Source organism: Leopardus geoffroyi, chromosome C3 (genome assembly GCF_018350155.1).
Source record: "Leopardus geoffroyi isolate Oge1 chromosome C3, O.geoffroyi_Oge1_pat1.0, whole genome shotgun sequence".
NCBI classification, from domain to species: domain Eukaryota; kingdom Metazoa; phylum Chordata; class Mammalia; order Carnivora; family Felidae; genus Leopardus; species Leopardus geoffroyi.
Genome location: NC_059338.1, coordinates 52,937,506 through 52,958,911, shown reverse-complemented (window position 1 = coordinate 52,958,911; position 21,406 = coordinate 52,937,506). Strand labels below are relative to the sequence as shown.

Below are 21,406 nucleotides of genomic sequence, written 5' to 3'. Positions count from 1 at the left end.
CATTTTAAGAAACCTTTGTCTACTTACATGTCATGAAGATATTCTCCTTCTAGGATGTTTCCTTCTAGAAACTATATATTTATAGTTTTAATCTTTATGTTTAGATCTGATTATCTCAAATATATTTTTGTGCGTGGTATGAGGAAGGAGTCTAAGTTCATTTTTCTCATTATCCAAATTTTTCTAGTAACATTTACTGAAAAGATATTCTTTTCCTTTTGACTTGTTTTAAAGTCTGTTAAGATTCAGTTGGTAAGTGTGAGTTTATTTTTGGACTATATTCTTTTTAGTGATTTATTTGTTTATCCTTGTGCCAGTCTTCCAGCTTTTAAAAGATCCTTTCACAAGATTGTTTTAGCTACCCTACGTCCTTTTTTATTTACATAAAAATTGTAGAATCACTTAGAATCAACAAATAGCAATATATCCATAGATTAATTTGAGAAAAGCTAACATTATTAATAGTGTTGAGTCTTCTAATCCATAAAGGTAGTATATCTCTCCATTTACTTATGACCTTTTAATTTTGTAGTTTTCAGGGTAGAGGTCTTACACATCTTTTGTTTTAAGTTTATCCATATTTTCTGTTTTGGGGGGCTGTTGTAAATGGTTTGTTGTTTTAAAATTTCATTTACTGTAGTTTGTCGCAAGTATCCAGAAATTCAATGATTTTTGTATATTGCCCTTCTATTTGGACAAGATTTACTCATTAGTTCTAATAGTCTTTGGGGTAAATTTTTGAAGTGTTTCTTATGTGTGTAGTTATGTCTTCTTGTATGGCTTAGCTATTTTTTTTTTCTTGCCTGTTACTGACAGGGACCTCCAGTATAAAGTGAATGGAAGTGGTGAGAGCAGACATCTTTGCCTTGTTTTCTATCTTAAGAAGAAAGCTTTTACTCCTTCACCATTAAATATCACTCTAGCTATAGGATTTATCAGATTGAGGAAGTTTTCTTCTGTAATGCACTCACTTAATAGCTGTGAAATATTTGTGATTGTTAATAACTTGTCTCCTAATGAAATAAAGGTAATAATATAAACTCGCTTTCTATCCTTGAGAGATCACTAAATCAGTGGATTGTAACATATGCTACTTTTTTTTTTTTTTTTTTTTTTTTTTTTTACATTTAGACCAAATTGCTTTGCTAGAACATTTAACATATATTGGTATTGCATTTTGCAGCATTTGCTAGATAGGATTTTTCAAAGCACTAGTTAAATATTCATATTGAATTGGGTTTAGGGAGAAGTATAGATAAATAATATTGCCCTTAATTTGAATTTATTAGGCTAATTCTTCTTCTGAAATTTGGTTATATGTTTTATAGCTTTCTTGTGAAGCTTGTATGTCATTCAAGGGGGATTATAAGGAACTTTGTGTATTCTGAGGTTCACAGAAACTGGTTATTAGTGTTTCTTGTCTTGCAGACTTTTGAGCTATTTTTATGTTCTTCACATTAAAGCTTATTAAACACGTACTTGTTTAGCTCCAATTTTATGCCCAAAAGTGTAAAGTAGGTACTTAAGATATAATGTGAACAAAACAGGTATTGCTCCCTTCATGGGGCTTGCAGTCTAGTCAGAAAGACAAAATTGAATGAAATAGATCATTATAAATTATGATAGGTATAGAATCTGGTCTAATCTGGGAATTCAAGGAAGGTATCTGTGAGGAAGTGGTATTTGAATTAAATCTGAAGGTTATTTCTGTGTTAAGTAAAAGAAGTGTGATGGCATAGTAAGCAGTGGGTGCAAATGTCCTGAGGCAGTAGACAACATAGCAAATATATGTAGTACAGGGGGATGGTTAGAATAGGAGGCGGTAGAACCAGGTTAGCTAATCCTAAACAACATAGAAGTAAGATTGAATTGGTATGTGGAGAACAGATTTTATAGGACTTACTGGGACTTTATCCTAAGGGCAGTGTGAAACCACTGAAGTATTTTAAAAGGGGAGTGATATCATCTGGCTTGCATTTTTTAAAGAATATTCTGTCTGTGCATAATGGATTAAAGAGAGGCCACAGGCAGCTCATGAGGATGGCACTGGAAGCCACTACATGCACTCCCACACAAGACGATGCGAGCTTGCTTAGGGTAGTGACAGCCGAGATAGGGAAGAGTTAATGGATGGGAGGAGTACTTGAAGAAATAGATAAATTCTGAATGCATACACCTTTTTTGTACCTTTAAAATTGTTAAAAAAAAAAAAAAACCCTTTTCTGTACATGTTTACTTTTTACAATATTATATTGGTTGTATAGTTCTCCTTGATAATCATCGCCTTCTTTTTATCTTACTTACCATTGATGCTGATGTCTCTCTCTTACTCTGCTATTTAGGTCCTATTGAGTAGTTGCCTGAAATGCTTAGATGTTTAATAATGAACTCTTGATTCATATAAAAGAATATATAAAACAATTTAAGGTATAAGTAAAAAAAAAAAAAAGCAAATACCTGTGATGTGTCACCTCATAAAGCTATAGTTTTAGCTGTTAGAAGTAATTCTGAAGTATTCCAACTAATAATTCCTCTTAGATATTTCCCAACTAGCATTCATCAGTTAAAAGGAGAGAGAGGTGGTTGACAATGATTGCAGTAAGAATGGCAATAATAAAACACCTAATGACCCCTAACATAAAGAGAATTATGCCTAATTAAAGACAAAGAATGATTTATGTAATGAGCTATGTAAATATATGACATTAATGCTTTTTTGTTATTAAAGCTTCACATTATAAATTAGTTCCTATTATAATCAGATTAGAAAAAAGGATAGAAAGGGAGAAAAATGAGGGACCAGTAGAACAAGTCAATGTCTAAAAAGAAGAAAATTATCTTGTTAGAACTGCTAAAGCTTTTTTTGGAAGTTGGTAGAAGGAAAGAAGAAAGTGGATCAAAGGCTCTGCTTGAACTCTCTTGTATTATCATTTGTTTGCCTTTGGAAGCATGTACAATTACGTATTATTTAGAATATTCGTAGACTCAAATCCCTGTCAGCGATTAGTTTTGGGAAATAAATGTATCAAATGAAAGCGATCTAGAATTTGAATTTCCCTATGAGATTATTTTGCCATTTCTCTAATTTTGGAAATATTACATTCAAAACTGTTTTAAAAATATGTAAAGCCTATCCTTGGAAAAGGTTTATTTAGATTTTGGTAATATAGGGATAACTTTAATAATTGATAGTGTTTTATTTTCTGATGGTTTTATAGTAAAACTGAGTATTAAACTCCTTTTAATATGGAGTATGGGAGCTATCTACATTCATGAATATTTATCAAATGTAATTTTTATTTTGAATATTTATTATTATTGTAAATGAGACTATTAGTTAAATCCAGTCCTGTTTGATTTTAATGCTTTTATGTATCCCTAAAGGTCAAACTACTTCCCTTGTAAAATAGGACTTTCTAGCCTTTTGTATTGTACATTTAAATATTTTCTTTCAAACCTCAACTTGGTACTCATTCTATGATTGTTATTCTAACTTGTTTTATGAATTATTCTGGTAATGAGAAATGTGCTTCCATTCTTTCTGTATTTCACCTAAACCCCTGGAGATTTTTGACAATAATATGGTCTTCATTCCTATAAGGCAGTTCAACATGGAGGAAAGAATAGGGTTTTCTGTTCTTTAGAAATCATTTTTGGAATCCAAAATAGTTATTCTTAGACATTACCTTACTGGCAGCCATCAGTGGAAAGGAAAGAAAAGGGAAGGAGAGAGGGGTTCATCAATACGGTGTTAGGAATGACACTTTTGACCTGTTTCAATGCTCGTTTCATGACTGTTGGAAGCAAGTTATGCTTACCTTCTGTAGTACCTATCTTCTTCCTTTGGAAAGTGATAATGATGGGTACCTACTCCATAAAGACTTAAGGTTTTTATAGAGAGGAAATATATAAAGCACTTAGCATAATGCTTGGCACACAGAATGTGCTCAACAGATGTTAGTTTATCTTCCATTTTCAGCTTAATTTTCCTTATCTAAGTCTGAAATAATTTGTAAATTAGTTCTAAGTCACTTTAAAGAAGAGTGCTGATCCCATAAGAAATATGCTTAAAATAGAAAATGTTTGCCTATAGTAAGTCAAAGTAAATAGAAATGTTTTTAACCTCCCTCAAATAAAGTAGCTTAATTTGCTTGCTTCTCACTTGGGTGTGAGTAGCTCAGTCACGGTATGACAGTTCTTTGACTCTTGAGTGTTTTTCATATTAGGATAATAAGTGGAGTAAACAATCATTCTACTTATTTCTAATGCCTACTTTTCAGAGTTCACATTTGACCTTAAATATTTCCCCAAATAGATGTTAGCATAGAGGTGTTAGTTCCAATGCTCTGTTTATACACTTAAATACATCGGATTCAGCAATTTAGTGTGGGTGTGGCAGGGATTAGAGAGATTATTAAGTGACTTAACTTCTGTTAATCAAAACATACCTATATTTTAGGGAGTAAAAATAGTAGCTATATCACTTGAGTTCACGAAGTCTTAGCTGATTTTTAATAATTAATACGTTTTTTTCTGCCAGTGAGCATTAGATTACTGCTGACTTTTTAGTGTCATAGTACCTTGTGGTAGTTTCTCTACAGGGTTTAAAGGTGTATCCCAGTGTTTTTTTTTGTTTGTTTGTTTGTTTGTTTTTTGTTTTTGTTTTGTTTGTTTCTTACTGTCTGGTCCATAGGAATTAATCTTTATAAATGCTATAAGGAGACTATCTCTAGAGATTCATACATGCCATTAATATGTTATAAGGATCGGTCAGTTCCATTGTCTTCTTTTGTCAATCTTGATCAGAGCTTGCCGAGTAAGTCTATAAGCCTGCATGTGCCTGGCAACTGTTACCTAGTGACAGTTTCAGCTGCAGTAGCCATTGGCTGTGCTGTTGATTGGGGCAGGAGGACCGAGTCACCTTTCTGATGGTGGTGAGTTCTTCTGCATCAGCTCAGGATGAGGAGGAGAGGAGCAGGGCTCCGGCTCAGGTGGAGGCAGTGATACTGAGAGATTGTGAAGAATATAGCGACAGCATCCTGGTAACTGCATCACAGTAAATCGGACTTCTGAATCAAGCAGCCCAGCCTAGCAGCTGATAAGAGTGAATGTAGGTGAGAAGCATTGCCTTATTCCCGTAAGAAGAGAACTATTTTGTGATAAGTGAAACTAGGAATGTGCAAGGAGGAATATCCTGTGGCTGTTATAAAAGAAGGACTTCCCTGAATGACTTGGTGGTGCACGAGAAAATAACTTTCAGAAGAATGCTTTCTGTTAAGCTGCTGCTTTGTTCCTGAAGGAAACGTTTTTATCTCTAATGCATGTTACTTCTTCAAGAGGTATGACAACAAAGACTGACAAGAAACTCTCTGAAATACCTGTACTTTTAAAAAGATTTTTGATAAATGTTAACCTGATAACAGAATGACCTTGGAAGCCTCTTGGATGGATTCTATCCTGCAAGCCTTTCAGTATTTCAAACTCTAGGATTTAAACTCATCTTGATGCTTTAGAGGTATTTTAAAATAAGACCATCTTATAACCTACCTAATGACCCCTGTACTAATCGAGCACTTGTTCAAAATAGAAAACAGAAATAGAAGAGGCATTTTCATAACATATGGCTGCTGTATAACTGCAAGTATAGCAAACAAGGTAATTTTCCACTTTCAGAAGATTTAGTCGAAGTAATGATTTAATGTGTTAATCCTCTGATGAAAGTAGAATAGAAACAGACTATGAAGCCTACTAGAAATACCTAAGTAATAAATAATGGCAGCGTTTCTAGTCAAATAAGCTCAGAGTGTATAGGAAAGTTTCTATTGTTTAAATTTCATATATACGTGAGATATAGGTGTGGTTGCAAAGGTGAGAAATAACTTTGAGCTGTGAATCTATTATTCCGTTATAAGGAAGGTAGCATATCAGATAATGAAAGTTATTTTCAATTATTGATGCTGAAATTAATAACATTTATTTTCCCTTTGAAAAGGAGAACATACAAATTACATGTAGAACCGGTAACTGTAATGGACTAAAACTGTTTTCATCTGAATGCTTAAAAAATTGCATGCAGAATTAAAACTTTACAGTTTATCATATCTTGTCACGTGTTAACCCATTGCACATTATCTTCACTACTGGAAATATGCTTTTGTTTACTCATGAGAGTTATAGGGCAGTCTGGAGTCTGTTACCCCTATTCTGCTCCTTTGTGCCCAAGTAGACCCGAGTCTTTTAGAATTAACCTTGTGTGTATGTGTGTGTGGGGATTTAGCTTTTTTGAGAAATGAGAAATAGATCATAAAGTTCATCCACCAGCATCGAACCCTGAACTGAGCCCAAAGGCACTCTTTGCCGCAATGAACTTTTTCTTAGATTTGCAACTAGATCTTAGATCTTAATTATTTAAAAACGTAAAATATGAATCCACTTCTCATGACAGATGAAGTAGGAAGCCTGAGACAATTTAAGACTTTTTTTCCCCTCATTATTTCTAGTTGATCCCTAAGAAACTACCTTTCTGATGAGCCCAAACAGCTCACAAACTCTTTTCTTCCCTTGGCAATTGATTTTTTTTTCTTTTTACAATTTAATTTTTCATGGTGAAAGGTAATAAAATATCCATTTTCTCTAGAAGTGCCTTGTGTCTTCAAAAAGTTGTTGGAGAGAGCATCAGAGGAAGCTAATCAGTGACCTTTTTTCACCTCCTTTCTAGCTTACTTCCCTTTCTCCCCCTCCCAAAGTTGAGATGTGTCACTGCTGCACTGAGACTGATGAAGAGGCTTGAGTACTCTCTGGGATGCTCGGCTGTGACAGAAGCACTGCCACTGTCTACCGAAGCTGATCCCGAGACACTCATGTATAGAGTTTAACACATGCTGGACAGGGCACCTGCTTGCTGGAGCCAAGGCTACATGTTCCCTTAATTCCAAGCCATGAATGAATCCAGGTGGACTGAATGGAGCATCCTGAACATGAGCAGTGGCATTGTGAATGTGTCTGAACGTCACTCCTGCCCACTTGGATTTGGCTACTACAGTGCGGTGGATGTGTGCATCTTTGAGACCGTTGTTATTGTCTTGCTGACATTTCTAATCATTGCTGGGAATTTAACGGTCATCTTTGTCTTTCACTGTGCTCCACTCTTACACCATTACACTACCAGCTATTTTATTCAGACAATGGCATATGCTGATCTTTTCGTTGGAGTTAGCTGCTTGGTTCCTACTCTCTCACTTCTTCACTACTCCACAGGTATCCATGAGTCATTGACTTGCCAGGTTTTTGGATATATCATCTCGGTTCTAAAAAGCGTTTCTATGGCATGTCTTGCTTGCATAAGCGTGGATCGCTATCTTGCAATAACCAAGCCTCTTTCCTACAATCAACTGGTCACTCCTTGCCGCCTGAGAATTTGCATTATTTTAATCTGGATCTACTCTTGCCTCATTTTCTTGCCTTCCTTTTTTGGCTGGGGGAAACCTGGGTACCATGGTGACATTTTTGAATGGTGTGCCACCTCTTGGCTCACCAGTGCCTATTTTACTGGCTTTATTGTTTGTTTACTTTATGCTCCTGCTGCCTTTGTGGTCTGCTTCACTTACTTCCACATTTTCAAAATTTGCCGTCAGCACACCAAAGAGATAAATGACCGGAGGGCCCGATTTCCTAGCCATGAGGTGGATGCCTCTGGAGAGACCGGACACAGCCCCGACCGTCGCTACGCCATGGTTTTGTTTCGGATAACCAGTGTGTTTTACATGCTGTGGCTCCCTTATATAATTTACTTTCTTCTGGAAAGCTCCCGGGTCTTAGACAATCCAACACTGTCCTTCCTAACAACCTGGCTTGCTATAAGTAATAGTTTTTGTAACTGTGTAATATACAGCCTTTCCAACAGTGTTTTCCGGCTAGGCCTCCGAAGACTGTCCAAGACGATGTGCACATCTTGTCTGTGTGTGAAGGATCAGGAAGCACGAGACCCCAAACCTAGGAAACGGGCTAATTCCTGCTCCATTTGAAGAGAACTATACAGCAAATCCAGTGTAATCTGACAGGGGTTTTGGATTGTGTTCTTGATTCTTCTATAATATCTAAATAATTCTTCTGGAAGTTTGCCACTAGAGAAATATTTACTTGAATAGTTGACGATGAGATGAAGGGACTAAAGATTTCTTTTTTTTTTTTCCTTCTCTTTTTCCACAGTGGTGGGGGAGGGGGAGCTAGAGAAAAGAATGTATAGAGGGTAATCTCATGAGATAACTTTAGTATGTGAGTATAAATGTACAGTAATAACAAAATTAAGCACTGAAGATGAAAAAATTATTGAAAAAAGTATCTCAGAGCTTCCACAGGACATGAGCAAAGCCCCTCGGCATCTCTGTCCTCTCTGACTGAGCTCTCTCCTCTGTCTTTGCCTCTCATTCTGTCTGTCTTTCTCACTTTCTTTGTGTTTGTGGAAATGACTTACATAAATTGCCCTTTAAATGCTACATATAATATATGTGGCAAAGTGCAATTTTTTGCATCAAAGTATACTCTTAAATGTACTAATCTGCAACCTATAAGTTGTCTCTCTATGAAGGATGCATAGTAAGCATTGTATTTTATTACCTGCTACATAACCCTTTTGCTTGTGTTTTTATAATGTCCGCAGTGCAAATTGTTTGCTATAAACAAAAAGAAACAGTACTTTTGTTTCTTCTGGGTAAAATTATGTGTACCCATCCCCACCCCCTTTCTAACAGCCTGCTATTTTTTTCCTCCATTGTTCTGGATCTGCATCCTTTGGTACCTTAATCCAAAAGTGTCTTAGCTAATGAAAGAATCTACTATATAAAGCAATCATAATCTTAAATAATCTATTCCTTCCAACAAAGGTTCTTTGAGATATTGTGTTAAATATTTTTAATAGCTTTTGTATACATTTTTATCTGGTTCCTTTCCAGTTAGCTCATGTGCCCAAAGTAGTGTCTTTTTTTGCTATAATAAAGCATTGTTTTTCTTTAAGGAAATCCACAAATAATTCTAATGGAGATTTCAGAGTATTCACCCAGAAGTAAGGTATTGCTCTTCAAACCACACAGCGTGTCCTCCCCGCAATCCAGTAGACAATATTAACCTTTTTGTGTTAGGTCTACGAAGCTTAGTGTTGCGTCCACCAATCATTTGTGTGATATGCATTTGCATATACTATATTTTTTACAACAAAGAAAATGTAAATTATATTATGTGATCTGTGCCTAATGTTTTCTTAGCACAATACATAGATCAATGTTGCTTAACTCATCAACATTGGAAAAAATATACAAAAACTTTAAAGAGAAAAATACTTTTGTGTAGTTGTTATTAGATATTTATATTAGATCAAGCTGCATTCTTAGTACTGCTGAGAATACGATATACTTAATTATCAAATACAGGTAAGAGCTGTCAGTATTTCCTTTTGTAATCTGTTTTCATACGCAGAGATTAAATTAACTTATTTTTTAGTGTGCTACATGGAATTGTATAATAAATTGCCAGGGGTTTAGATGTAGCAAAATGGCATTTGGGGGAATCAGTCAGTAGTGAAGCAGGTGTGAGTGGTAAAACATCTAAATCTTACTTTTTTACTATAAGTTTCCTGCCTGACAGATATTTTAAAGTTTATATCAGACTACTGAGTATTTTTCTTCTCAGCATTTTGATTTATTTGTTTTATGAAATGCATTTAATGAAATGTGCCTATGACTTCAAATTGGAAGCCTAGTGTGTTTGCACACAAGTGGTTTGACTTCAGAGGTCCGTTAGTAGAAATGTCATCATTTTATTGAGGTTGTTTTGAACCTGTGTATATTTTTAAACATGTAAGAAAGGTTTAAAATAAAGAATAAAATAGTATTCTACGTATCAAAATCAGACTTTGTTTCAGTTTCATAAAAACACTCACTTAGAATCAAAATTTAATTGTTTCATATTTCTGTGGTTTGGGTTGTTTATATTATTTCTTGCCCTGTGTTTGCCAGTGGCATTTTGGATATTCAAAATGAACCTTTTAATTTCAGACCAGTTAAAGGAAAAACAGATTTCAAGAAAGCATAATACTACTAACTTTTCAGCTGTCACAAATAGAATATTCAACATTATATGTATTATTTGGGAATCAGATTTTGATTCCTTTAGTTTGGTGTGTAAATAAATATAGCTCGAAAGGACTCAGTAGATATTCTGTAGAGAAAACTTGAGGCTGCATTTATTGCATTTTCCTCTTCTGGCTTTTCCTCATGATAATTAATAACAACAATTATGTGTCAAGTTTTAAACACTATGTTAAGTTTTTTTTTAATTTTTAAAAAATGTTTATTTTGAGAGAGAGACAGAGCATGAGCAGGGGAGAGGCAGAGAGAGAGAGAGAGACACAGAATCCAAAGCAGGCTCCAGGATCTGAGCTGTCAACGCAGAGCCCAACATGGGGCTTGAACTCACAAACCTTGAGATCATGACCAGAGCTGAAGTCAGACACTCAACTGACTGAGCCACCCAGGCACCCCAACACTGTGTTTTTATATATATTTTAACTTTTAATCCTCACTACACTCCTTTCAGATACATACTGTTCTTATTCTCATCCTAGAGACAGAAAACTGAAGAAGGGTGATGGACACAAGGTCACTCATTTCCTCCCCACAGGTTCATTCATATTTAGCTGGGGTAGAGCCAAAGCCTACATACTTAACCACTCTGCTTCACTGCTTTTCTGGGTTTTTGTTTTGTTTTGTTTTTTTTGTTTTCTTTCCTCAAAAGCCTTCACACCTTTGTACCTCTGTCTGTACCTTTTCCTTACAAATTTCTCTGAGTTTTATTCTTTTTCTTCACCTAAACATTTTGCTATAGTCCCTTCCATACCTTGTGATATCTTTTTCCTTGATCTTACAAATATATTTTATTAAAACAGCAATCTCGTAAGCCCAAACTTGCTAGTTTAGTCTGTAATCAAACTGAAACCCTGGGGCATAGCATTTCCTTGGCATTGCCTTTATTCATTTTTGTTAAGTTTTTGTTGAATAGTTTCTTCAGATCTCTGTGAATTTCCTGTTGAAGAAAATATTTTCAGGCAGGTGAGTGGAGAAGGTTTACCACATTCTGAACATGTTCTATGTACCAAGAGCCATGCAGAACACATAGGCTACATTAGCTTGTTTAGTCCTCAAATCTAGCCCAACAGGAAGGTGCAAGTCCCTGGGTTTTACTGAGGAGAAAACTGAGGACTTGGAACATTCAGTGTGTTACCTAGGGATAAACAGCCTCTGAAAGCCAGGAGTTCAGTCAAGGTTTCATATCCTGGAAAAGCAAGGGGAGCCTATAAGGCAAGTTCTAGGTTTAGATTTTTCATTTATTATAATGTTTCATGTGCAACTCTCAGGCAAGCCTTGTAACTTCCTTTTGACATATTTTAATGTGTGTTTATATAATAAGATAATACTTATTTTGAAACTACTCTGTCTTTTTAAAATTAATATGTTTGAAGAATGGAAAGCATAACCATTATTCTCATCATTATATTGTATTCTGTGGTAATTATTCAATTTGGTTATAAGTGACAGCGAAACAATAATGCCAGAGTCTGTTACTAAGGGTTCGATTGTCTGTGGAGCCGTTTCTGAAGTTACGTAGTATTGGAAGTCTTTATAACCTACTAGGGTATGAAATCTGGACTGAAATCCTGGCCTTCAGAGGCTGTTTATCCCTAGTAACACTGAATGTTCCAAGTCCTCAGTTTTCTCCTCAGTAAAACCCAGGGACTTGTACCTTCCTGTTGGGCTAGATTTGAGGACTAAACAAGCTATTGTAGCCTTTGTGCTCTGCATGGCTCTTGGCACATAGAACACGTTCAGAATGTGGTAGCTCCTGTTTCATTATCTTTGTGGCTGCCATATTCATTGCTACCATAATTTCAAGATCACTAATTACAATCTAAGAAGATTACATTTTACAACAGAATTAATCCATTGAGTATAAGAGCTTCCTAAAACAGCATTTTTTTCATATCTGTTTAAACTCAGATTTTGGCTTAAACTCAGATGTTTTTAAATATAGAAAACTTCCATAATTTTTGAAAGCTCCTTTTCCAGGAATGATTATTCATGAAGACATCATTTGACATTAAGTATAACCAGCAAGCAGTTGTTGGGATGATTCTGAGATTAATTTACCTCCTTACATTATTTATTGCATAATATACGCTTAAACATTTTTCTTTTGTCAGGTTGGCAATAGTAAGAAAGGATTGTTCAGGAATGTTTTGCCATTTGTCTTTACATTTTAATTTTCTTCACTTACTAAAATGGAATTTAGAGTGCTTTGTTATATACAGGTTACCTGGAAGAAACAAAGATTAGCCAACAGGTTTCATTCTACATATGGCACTAATTTATGAGTTTAGAAATAAATGCAGTTGTTGCCTTGAAGGACTGTCTTCTGTCTCTCTCCACTCTGGAAGCTAATCATTAGGTATGGAAAAGATACAAGCATGTGATAAATAAAGGAGATTAAGGTGTGGGGATTTGCTAATATAACATGTTCAGGTAGAGCCATCACAATGCACAGAAGCTTAGGTTACTGAGCTGATGCGATACTCTGATGTGTACGTTCCAACAAGCGCTCTTCTCCCCGAACAAAACTTTATTTTTGGATTAAGAAGAATATGTAGAAAGTGGCATACTCTCCAACCAAATGTATGTATAGACATAGAAGAAAATGAAGTGACTAGAAAAGAAAAAGAAAACAACCAGATTCCCTTTTGAGTGTTTCTCGTAAATGAGTTTTATCCAGTGCTCGTTTTGCTCTGCAATTTAAAATATTCATAACTTTGTTTAATAGTACAAATGGTTGTGTTTTAGAATATTAATAGTGATGGCATTGGGTCTTCTTTATTAATATTCTGTTTAATTTGTTTTTAGAAATGAGCATTTACTTCCTTTGTACTCAGAAAAACAAAATTGTTTTATTAAAAAGGATGCTGAAAAAAACAAGAATGCTGAGGGTGCCTAGGTGGCTCACTGGGTTGTGTTTGACTCTTGATTTCAGCTCAGGTCATGACCTCACAGTTTATGAGATCAAGTCCCACGTTGGGCTGTGCACTGACAGTGCAGATTCTGTCTGGGATTCTCTCTCCCCCCCCCTTCTCTGTCTCTGTCAATAAATAAATGAACTCAAAAACAAGAGAGAATGATGATTAAGCAATATTTTGACGTTTCACAAAACAGTGCTTGTTGATTCTACAAGTAACATTATCCAGTCATGTCCCAGTACTGTCTTCTTTTAAAGGTAGTTCTCTAGATTTCTGGGTTTTTTTTAAGTTTTTATTTTAATTCTAGCTAGTTAACATATAGTATTATATGAGTTTCAGGTGTACAATATAGTGATTCAACAATTCTATATGTCACCCAGTGTTTATCACCGGTAAACTCCTTAATCCCTATCACCTATTTAACTCAACCCTCTCCCTACTCCCTCTGTAACCATCAGTTTGTTCTCTAATTAAGAGTCTGGTTCTTGATTTGTCTCTCCCTGCCTCTCATTTCCCCCCCTTTGCTTGTTTTGTCTCTTAAATTCCACATATGAGTGAGATCATATGGTATTTGTCTTTTTCTGACTTACTTTGCTTAACATTATACTCTCTAGTTCCATCCGTGTCATTGCAAATGACAAGATCACATTCTTTTTTTATGGTTGAATAATATTCCATTGTGTGTATATATCACATCTTCTTTATCCATTTGTCAATCGATGGATACGACTGCTTCCATATCTTGGCTATTGTAAGTAATGCAGCTGTAAACATAGAGGTGCATGTATCCCTTTGATTTAGTGTTTTTGTATCCTTTGGGTAAATAGGGTAGTTCTATTTTTAACTTTTTGAGGAACTTCCATACTGATGTCCACAGTGGCTGCACCAGTTTACATTCCCACCAACAGTATGAGTGTTACTTTTTTTTTTTCCACATCCTCACCAAAACCTTTTGTTTCTTATGTTGTTGATTTTAGCCATTCTGACAGGTGTGGCGTGGTATCTCACTGTAGTTTTGATTTGCATTTTCCTGATGGTAAATGACGAAAACATCTTCTCATGTGTCTGTTGTTCATCTGGATGTCTTTGGAGAAATATCTGTTCATGTCATCTGCCCATTTTTAATTGGATTATTTGTTTATTGGGTATTTTATCAGTTCTTTATATATTTTGGATACCCACCCTTTATCAGATATGTCATTTGCAAATATCTTCTTCCATTCCAGGTTGTCTTTTAGTTTTTTTGATTGTTACCTTGCTGTGTAGAAATTTTTGTTTTGATGTAGCATAAATACTTTATTTTTGCTTTTATTTCCATTGCCTCAGGGATCTATCTAGAAAAAGTTGCTATGGCCAATGTCAGAGAAATTACTGCCTGTGTTCTTTTGTAGGATTTTTATGGTTTCGGGTCTCACTTGTAGGCCTCTCATCCATTTTGAATTTATTTTTGTGTATGGCGTAATGAAGTCCACTTTCATTCTTCATGTTGCTGTCCAGTTTTCCCAGCACGATTTGTTGAAGAGACTGTCTTTTTCCCATTGGATATTCTTTCCTGGTTTGTCAAAGATTAATTGACCACATAATTGTGGGTTCATTTCTAGGTTTTCTATTCTGTTCTGTTGATTTATGTGTCTATTTTTGTGCCCATACCATACTGTTTTGTTTACCACAGCTTTGTATGAAGTCTGGAATTATGATGCCTCCAGCTTTGCTTTTCTTTCTCAAGATTGCTTTGGCTATTCAGGATCTTTTGTGTTTCCATACAAAATTTAGAATTTTTTTCTCGTTCTGTGAAAAATGCTGTTGGTATTTTGATAGGGACCGCATTAAATGTATATATTGCTTTGCGTGGTATAGACATTTGAACAATATTTGTGCTTCCAATCCACGAGCATGGAATATGTCTTTCTACTTCTTTGTAGATAGTCTATATAGTTTTTGATTCCTATAATATTTATTTCAGAAAAAAATTTCAGAGAAATTGCAATGTTAGATATTCTTGACTTATTTTTGCTTCAACACAATCAGTTTGAAGTGTTATTTGCTGCATCTGAAAGGGATCTCAGTGACTATAGGGTTTTTAATGCACCAGTGATGACACCTTTTAACATTTTTCAGATCTTTAAATATCAGAAGAATGATCCTATATTAGGGAAATAGGGTCCAACTGATGTGTTAACTACATCTCACAGATACACAAGAGTCTACTTTTCCAATTCCCCATCTTCAAAGATCATATATGTAACTTAAATTTCTTTTTTTAATTCTAGTATACTTAACATGCAGGGTTATATTAGTTCCAGGTGTACAATGTGTGATTCAGTAATTCTATACATTACTTGGTGTTCAGTATAATTTTTTAATGGTAATTTCTATTCTGTTTTTATTTATGATTCCCCATGAAGGGAATCGGAGTAATATAAAAAATCAGAGTAATATATTCATTAGGAGTCTGTTATGTCTGATAGATATTAACATGAAAGGCGTATGTGATATCAGCACTTTCACTATAGTGAATGGGACCAGATGAATCTTTGAGATTTTTCATTTCTAAAATTTCTCGATGATAAATATCAAGAAACATAGAGCATAGTGGTAGAATTTATTGAATGGAAATATTTTCTAGAATTCTAAAACTTATCAAAATGCTACTTTATGCAAGAGAAATCACATGCATATTTGATTTTAAAAATTAGACTGCAATTAATTTATTTTGTTTTCTATTTAGGCAAGTGTAAGTAAGGTTGTTGCCAGTTAAAAGTGCCCAAACATACTTTCTTTATAAATTTAAAGTGGTGGTATTAATTGGGTTGGGAGGCCCATAAACAAACACAAAGTTATATAGCCTGTTCTTTAAGATTCAAAATGTATCTTTGAATGCAGTGTAGACCAATGCAATGAATGCAAGAGATAACCCCTTGTCTGAGGTTACACTGGCACAAATAGTTGTTAATGTATAGACTGTAAAATACAGCTTTAAAACATTTACTATACTAACGTTCCTAAGAGAGTTTCAGGTTTAAAATAGTTATTATCAGATCATACATTTTAGACTAATAGCCTCTTCACAGTTATTGTGTTTACTTTCTCAGGAATTTTATAATTAAAAATGCTAAATTGGTAAAATTGATATTGCAAATGATGTATTTGGAGAAGATTAAAAGAATTTCTGAAAAAGCATGTAAAAAATCCTGAAAATCTTTGTTTAATGTTTTAATATATTTAAATATAATTTAAGTTAAATTATGTTTGGGTTTTTGTTATATTTATTATTTTGGCAAAGAAAGGAAGATTCAGGTTTTGATTTTAAGAATTGTTGGAAGTTACCAATTTTAAAATAGAACACGGTTTCTTGTTTGTAAGAAAATAAACTCTGTATAAAGTATACCTAGGTTTTTTTGAAATGTTCTTGCCGTTAGATATTTAAAATATGATTTGTATTGAAATCAAAAATTACAGTGATGTAGATGTTCAATTCTTTCTCTGTTCAGATAGATTTTGAGGAAAACGTAACATCCCAAGGATTAGTTTTCTCTCCTTGCTTCTGTTGTTCAAAGTCAGTTGTTTTTAAATGTTTTACATCACCTAGATCTTAAAACTTTACTGGATTTCTAGGTATATTTATTTGGAAATAGATCTGGAAAAGTGCATTTTGAAGACTCATATTTACAATGTCATGTTATTAAACGTGTCTTATGATGGCTTCTGTTATTTAAGTCATCAATTTCATATATCAGCCCTCTTTGTAAATGTGATTTAACACTTACAATTAAACAGACTTAAAATTTATTAGAAGACTAGATTTGGATTTACTTTTATAGGTTCTGAATCCAGGACATCTGGTAGTATCATAGGGACAGATAGCGTGCGTGTGTATGAGGGGGGTGTCTTAATGCTTTTACCACATTACAAACTTCGGGGGGAAATGCTGGCATTCTCAATTTGCAGTCCTTGTAGGGTGTTTAATTACTTTTCTAATAGTTAAAGGTACACATCTTTTTTTAGAAAACATATTAGGATTTGAAGTAATGTTCTTGAGCACAGTTACCAATGATTCAGTGTACCATGAGGAAAATGGAGACAAGCATGTACCTCTGTTGTGAGGGTTAAGAAATTATTAGAGATCACTGCAAGTTAAAATTTGAAAAAGGTTAAAATGCTTTTTGAACATGCATAATGCCCTTGACATTCTAAAAGCTTTTGTGAGTAAGCACTATCTCATTTTACATACAGAAATCTGAGATAAGATTTTTAAGTGACCCTAGTATCATATAGCTAGACAGAGCTAGTCCCGAGCATATGTCTTGTGTAGCAAAAGTTTTGCCCATGATAAGGCTCTTGAATCATGTATTTATGGATGGCTGGTGGTAGAATGACCTTACCCTTCTTCCTTGAGTAGAAAATGAAGGCTTACTTAGTTGATACAGGAAAGATTCCATGTGAAATTTTAACTTTTAACCTATTAAGTAGGAAAGATCACCTTAAAATTAACTGGATGTTACAAGGGAGCTTTTGAGATCATGGAAAATTTTAATAAGATGTATTTAGTACTACTCATTGTTTTGATATTAAAATAATTTCTAGTGCATAGAGGATAATGAAAATTTACCTCTCCTTTTATTTTTTTTTTAATTTTTTTAACGTTTTTATTTATTTTTGAGACAGAGAAAGACAGAGCATGAACGGGGGAGGGGCAGAGAGAGAAGTAGACACAGAATCGGAAGCAGGCTCCGGGGTCTGAGCCATCAGCCCAGAGCCCGACATGGGGCTCGAACTCACAGACCGTGAGATCGTGACCTGAGCTGAAGTCGGATGCTTAACCGACTGAGCCACCCAGGTGCCCCTACCTCTCCTTTTAAAAACACAGTACGGTGGGGCGCCTGGGTGGCGCAGTCGGTTAAGCGTCCGACTTCAGCCAGGTCAGGATCTCACGGTCCGTGAGTTCGAGCCCCGCGTCGGGCTCTGGGCTGATGGCTCAGAGCCTGGAGCCTGTTTCCGATTCTGTGTCTCCCTCTCTCTCTGCCCCTCCCCCGTTCATGCTCTGTCTCTCTCTGTCCCAAAAATAAATAAACGTTGAAAAAAAAAATTAAAAAAAAAAAAAAACACAGTACGGGTGCCTGGGTGGTTCAGTTGGTTAAGTGTCCAGCTCTTGGTTTCAGCTCAGGTCATGATCTCATGGTTCTTGAGCTCCATGCTGGCTGTGTGGAGCCTGCTTGGGATTCTCTCTCTCTGCCCCTCTCCTGCTTCTGTTCGTTAGTTCTCTCTCTCTCTCTCTCTCTCTCTCTCTCTCTCTCTCTTTTTCAATAAATAAAACCCCAAAACACAATAGTTGTCTGCTAAATATATTAGAAGATATATAGACTGAATTGGATAGTTTTAGCTGTATATTTAAAAATATAATGATGGGGGCACCTGGGTGGCTTAGTTGGTTAAGCATCCAACTTTGGTTCAGGTCATGATCTCTTGGTTCATGGGTTTGAGCCTGACAAGGCTCTGAGCTGTCATCAAAAAGCCCAGAGCCTGCTTTGAATTCTGTGTCTCCCCCTCTCTCTCTTCCCCTCCTCCTCCTCCTCCTCTTGTACTCTGTTTCAAAAATAAATAAACATTAAAAAAAATTAAAAAATAGAAAAATATAATGATGAAGAACTGTCAATCACACTGTCTTCATATAACTACTTTTGAAAAGTAAACATGTCACAACCATGTTCTGAATGTTCTTTGTGACGGATTTGCAGTATTTTTGAAGTCATCATAGGATGAAGTCATCATAGGGTTTTTCTGAAGCATTATAATGGAAAAGGTTTTGACATTTCTTGCTACAGTGCTTTATATATGTTTTATGTTTAATATATGAAATAATATTCAGGGAATAAAATAAGTCTGAATCAGTGATGTTTTAAATGAAACCCTTCTAATATATAATTCAGTTTTATTTTAGTGAAATAATATGGTTACAGAAAAATTAAAGGAACTCAATTTAGACTAACACAGGATTGTCTTGTAAATGTCCTTAAATGAATCCTTTCCTTGGTTCCCAGTATAGGCAGCAATTGAAATAAATTCAACTAAGTTATTTGGAAAGTTTATTTTCTTACAAATTTAAAATTTCTGTGATTGTTTATGACTACTTAATTTATGGTACTAACTAAAAGGGCTTGCAAGATGAGTCATTGCAAAATCCAAATTATTGAAATCTTAATTTGCATTCCATATCAACAAATTAGGACAATAAATATTTATTGATTGTGGGTATAAGTCGGGTATAAATTGTGGTTCGTAATACTCCTGGTCGCTTTTAAATCCAAAGTATAACTTATTGACTAGTGGGAAGCAAGCAAGGGGGCAGATCATCTGATTTCCAGGATTTGAGGGAGAGATTGCAGAAAAGTCTTAGGAACAATGCAATAGATTGAGGAATTAGACTGATACATTTAAAAAGATGAATTGACCTAAATATCTGGCCGCATGTTTAGATTCTGCAGTTACAGAGCATACCTTGGGATATTTGAGAAGTTGTCAAAGCGGAAGGAAGGGGAATGTTCGATATTCAACACAATACAAAACCATGTGAGGAAATTTCGGGACACAGTATATTACACAGAGAATGTTCTTTTATATGCATTAAATCTGATTAGAATAAAGTAACTAGTTTAGGTGTAAAGTATAAGCTTTGAGGTTAGGATAGTAATGTTAACATGGGTGGATATAGCTTGAGGGAATATATATGGGACACATTCTGTCAACTCCAGCATCATCCTAGATCACTGCTTCTTAGATTCGTTTTCTTTACTATTTGTCATCTGATTATAGGTGAATCTCTATGATTAGAATTTCTATCTTTATGACAGGTGGGTTTTAGCTTATCTGCCTATCAACCAAGCTAGGCATATGATGTGGACCTTATATATAATTATAATCAATTAAATTATAATTAATTTTTGATCAGTATAATTATTTGTTCTTTATTTGGTTGTTACTCTGTTGCTAGGGACTATACTAAATTCTGTGCAAGATGATGAGACTTATAAGTAAAACATATTTTTAGTTCTCCAAGAACATATAGACTATTAGGGGACATATGGACAACATATAGATACTTATAAGACAGGGATTGACAAATTAAAGCCCACTGCCTACTATTGTTAATAAAGGTTTATTGAAACTTAGCTGTGCCCATTCATTTATGTGTTGCCTGTGACTGCTTTCATACCACAATGGCAGGGTTAAGTTATTGTGACAGAGACCTTCTATCTTACAGAATTTAAAATACTGTCTGGCCCTTCCAGAAAAAAATCTCCTGACCTCTGATATAAGACATTATAAATGCTTTTTATATGGTACATACAGTAATAAAATGTTGTGCTTTTATAATTGCAAAGGATCTCATGAGTGATAATTTTAATCTGATTCATCCAGGCATCAGGAGAATTTCTGGCATGTGGGTAAAACTCTAGACACTGGTTCCTTCCCTATGATTCCAGTGGTTTGTCAACTGAATACCTCACTCTAAATGAAATAGTCCTACACTTTCTAAGTAAATTATTCTTACCTTTTATGGCTAACATATTTATATTTTGTCCTATTTGGCTATGGTCCTTAGTGTATCTATGCTTAATTTTTGAAGAACTGTCAACTGTTTTACAGTGTTGAGTCCTATTTTTAGATCTCTAGCTTAACCTGTACCCTGATCATTAAAATCACTCAGTGCTGGGCACTGCTATTATAAACATTGAGCTTTCTGTCTGTCAGTGGATATAGAGAGTAAGAGCTGTTACAGAAACATGACAACTATTTCAAGAACAATAACATAAAAATCCCTGTCCCTCTGGAATTAGATTTTAAAATGCAATAAGATAATGAAAAGAAAGGATTGGCAATGAAAAAAACCCACTTATTTCCTAGTCTTTTTATTAAACTATTAATGTAGCAGTCAGTAATACTTAATATTGGACAAAAGTTTCAGACATCAAAAACATTTGTTAAGCTTTCCTTCAATAAATGATAATCTTATAATCCAAAAGAATTGATTTTACTTATAAATAAGTGGCCTCTTTTGTAGTACTTTAATAAGCAGTAAAGCAGAAAACTAAAGGACAGAAGATCTTGCTGTATAGGAGGCAAAATTGTGTGTAACTCTAAAATGTATATGACTTAGAGAATTTATAATTCTGCATTGACGTACAACATATTAGCAAGTGCTTGGAAATTTGTAAATTAGAATGTAAGTGGGTATAGTTGCACTCATGGCTGAGATTTATTACAGCAAAAGGAATTTTATGGTGTCTGGCATTGTCAACTAATGGTGTTTTATTTTTTTTTATTCATTTTTTTTTCAACGTTTATTTATTTTTG

The 21,406-nt window shown here is 34.7% G+C and overlaps 2 protein-coding genes across 10 annotated transcripts in view; both read left to right on the top strand.

Annotated features, from left to right (window-relative positions):
- The window catches only part of RABGAP1L (RAB GTPase activating protein 1 like), a 767,496-nt gene that overhangs the window by 268,726 nt on the left and 477,364 nt on the right, over positions 1 to 21,406 (top strand). The window lies entirely within an intron of this gene.
- On the top strand, positions 1,680 to 9,900 carry GPR52 (G protein-coupled receptor 52). The gene is made up of 2 exons (XM_045452852.1): positions 1,680 to 5,515; positions 6,719 to 9,900. The coding sequence occupies exon 2, from the start codon at positions 6,939 to 6,941 to the stop codon at positions 8,022 to 8,024; it is 1,086 nt and encodes a 361-aa protein (XP_045308808.1). The 5' UTR covers positions 1,680 to 5,515; positions 6,719 to 6,938; the 3' UTR covers positions 8,025 to 9,900.